The sequence below is a fragment of the Crocuta crocuta genome, unplaced genomic scaffold, assembly GCF_008692635.1.
Source record: "Crocuta crocuta isolate KB4526 unplaced genomic scaffold, BGI_CrCroc_1.0 scaffold905, whole genome shotgun sequence".
Classification (NCBI taxonomy): domain Eukaryota; kingdom Metazoa; phylum Chordata; class Mammalia; order Carnivora; family Hyaenidae; genus Crocuta; species Crocuta crocuta.
Genome location: NW_027528864.1, coordinates 89,080 through 91,961, shown reverse-complemented (window position 1 = coordinate 91,961; position 2,882 = coordinate 89,080). Strand labels below are relative to the sequence as shown.

General features: G+C 32.4%; 1 protein-coding gene across 1 annotated transcript; it reads right to left on the bottom strand.

The window, feature by feature from the left end:
• Positions 1-1,418: 1,418 nt before the first annotated feature.
• TENT5D (terminal nucleotidyltransferase 5D) lies at positions 1,419-2,591 on the bottom strand. The gene has a single exon (XM_077756283.1). It carries the CDS (start codon positions 2,589-2,591, stop codon positions 1,419-1,421), a length of 1,173 nt encoding a protein of 390 aa, XP_077612409.1.
• Between the last annotated feature and the right edge of the window lie 291 nt (positions 2,592-2,882).

The following is a 2,882-nucleotide window of genomic DNA, read 5'->3' as shown; positions in this document are numbered from 1 at the left end:
AATACAGAGAAGACAGATTAAACACAGTTTATATGTGACAAATTCTCAGAATATGCCTTTTGGATCATGCTATGATGAAAAAACTTGTGATGGTCAATGAAAATTGAGATGGAAAAACAAAAAATCAGAAGCAAGTTAAAATGGTGAAGTTGTCTGATGGTCTTCTCTATATTCATTCAGGATAGTTCATTTTTGCTCAACTCTGTTAATATTGGTTATGGATTATTTTCTTCATTATGGGAAAATATTGTTTTAATTCAACTGGTAGATTTGCTAACAGCATATCTGATGTAGTAGGTAAATAGATACCTGATGAACATATGCAATTGTTGGATAAATTATAGTATTAAGCAAAAACTTACATAAGAGGCACTTGAGTAGCATGTTAGAAACTGATCTTTGATAAAAGCAAAATGAAAAACAAAATGCATGTCAATGAATAATAATGAAAATATTTTAACTTGCTGAGTATCTCTAGATATATTAAGACGTTAAACAAATAGGTCATAAAAATGGTAAATAGCATCCATAGCTAAAAAAAAAAACAAAAAAAACCCAGTGTATGTTTTTTACTATCTGCCATTTAGAGTCTCTAACAGATAATGATAAAAAATTTTCACATTCAGAGTTGGTCATTTTAATTTTTTTCAACTTATTTAGGGCAAAAAATGAAGACACTTATATAATTTTGATTGCTGTATTGATTTTATAGCTGATTGTTTTCATTCTTCAGATTAACAACATTAACTATTTGACAATTGACAAACTGCTAATGTCTAGTGTTTTTCAGAACTACTTTCAGTGTTCCTTCAAATTATAATAGGATTTTTTATCTAACCCAATCGAAAAACAAAATAAGTGCTTTAAAGTCCAGAGTTTTAAACTCTTCTGAATCTACTGTCTTTGAAATTAGGCATTTTTGTAAAGTATTGAAAACTCAGTAATGGTAATATTCACTAGAAAAAAAAAATGATGAAGTGAATGAAACATAGGAATTGATTGAATACAAAAATGTTGGCACTTGTCCTTACTGTACCTTTGAATTTGAAACTATCAGTCTCTTTTAATCAAAGATGCAGACATCTGTTATGTACTTGTCAGAGCAAATTTGAGTCTTACCTAAGACTTAGTAAGATTTGAAAATCATTTTAAGTGGTCCATAGCATTTGAAAGTTAATATAGCTAATTAGTAACACTTAAAAATCATTTAAAGTGGTCAATTTATAGATGATATTGTATTTACTATCATGGTTTAAGTTATAGTTGATGGAAAATAGTAGATAAATGCACAAAAATAAAAATAGATTTTAATTTTATGGATTTTGGAAACTTTCTTTTAAGAGGTGTTTAATTAAAGTTTCTGGTGTGTGTGTGTGTGTGTGTGTGTGTGTGTGTCTGTGTGTGTGTGTGTGTGTGTTTTAGACCATACCATTTGGCACGTGAAAGTGCAGTGGTTGGTATGGTTGAAAGAAAATAAGTGGTGGTCCAGATGCTACATAATAATTAGGGTACCCTCCCTCAGCAGCAAAGTATGGAGCGGGCTGATAAAAGCAAGTTACATTGTCTGTATTGGGTAGGATATTCTGTTCTCCAAGTACTTTTAAAGCCATAAGGGTGATCATATTGAGTGTCTGCCTTCTTTCATAACCCATGAGGCAAACAGTGCTTTCATTCACAACTCCACGCAAGGTCATAAGGTAGTCATATTTGCTATTTTCTTCACCTATGAAATGGTTACGGAGGTACGATTCAATCTTCTTTTGCTGTTCTACTACATTAGGAAAATCAATGAAGAATCTAGAACACATGTAACGTTCCAGTGTCTTGATTTCTGCTTCACAAGCTGGCTTAAAATCACGAACCAGCAAGTTGCTGTACTTCAGAAGGCCACCACCTCTAATCTCTTCAGGTTTTCTAGTAGATATAAGCTTGTATTGCAAATGTGTTATTGCTTCTTGGAAGTCTCCATACATGCTTTCAGCTACCACAACAGGATAACATTCTTTGGTTAGCCTAGCATTTTTGTCACTGTAGAATTCTAACATGGGATCCAAAATAATTTGAAAGGAATCAACACTAAATTCAAACTGTCGTCTGAGTGAACTCACAAATTTTAGCTCTACATTTTTTCCAGTGTTGTTTGAAAGAGAAATGAGACTCCAACGATCATGCATATTGCAAACTTTGACCATCTTCTGCACATAAGCCTCTTTCATGGTCTTTAGGGTGATCTTTTCCTTTTTCACACCTTTTGGTAAAAAGTCAAGTAGACAACCTAGAACTGCATCCTTAACAACTTGAAATTCCTGATCACTTGGTAATTCAACACCAAAAATAACATCTAGATCCTTATAGCTGATTCCACTGTGGCTTGCAAGTATATAACTTGCTGTGGAACCATTCAATCGGGAATCTTTAACAATAATTCCTTGTTCTATCAATTGATCTTTCACAACATGAATGATATCTTTTGGTTTCACCTCCAATGTGGGAAAATTTCCTCTTCCATGAATTGGAATTACTTCATCTAACACTTGATCCAGTATTATAACTTGATCCCAAGTGAGACTGCTAAATCTGATTTCAGACATTGTAAGGTCAGTAGATCAACTAGAAAGCAAGCAAATATTGAGAGGAAATGTTAGCATCGCAAAATCAGTGTTATACCTAAAGCATGCGAAAAAGTTAAAAATAGACTTACTCCTCATAAACAAAACTAATACTAGGAAGTAAATTGTCACTGTACCCAATTGTGTTTAAATCTATTTTTAAAGGTTTTATTTACATTCCAGTTAGTTAACATACAGTGTAATATTAATTTCAGGTGTACAATATTATTTTGTTATGTAAGATGGTGGCCTTTCTCAATCTTTCTTCATGTA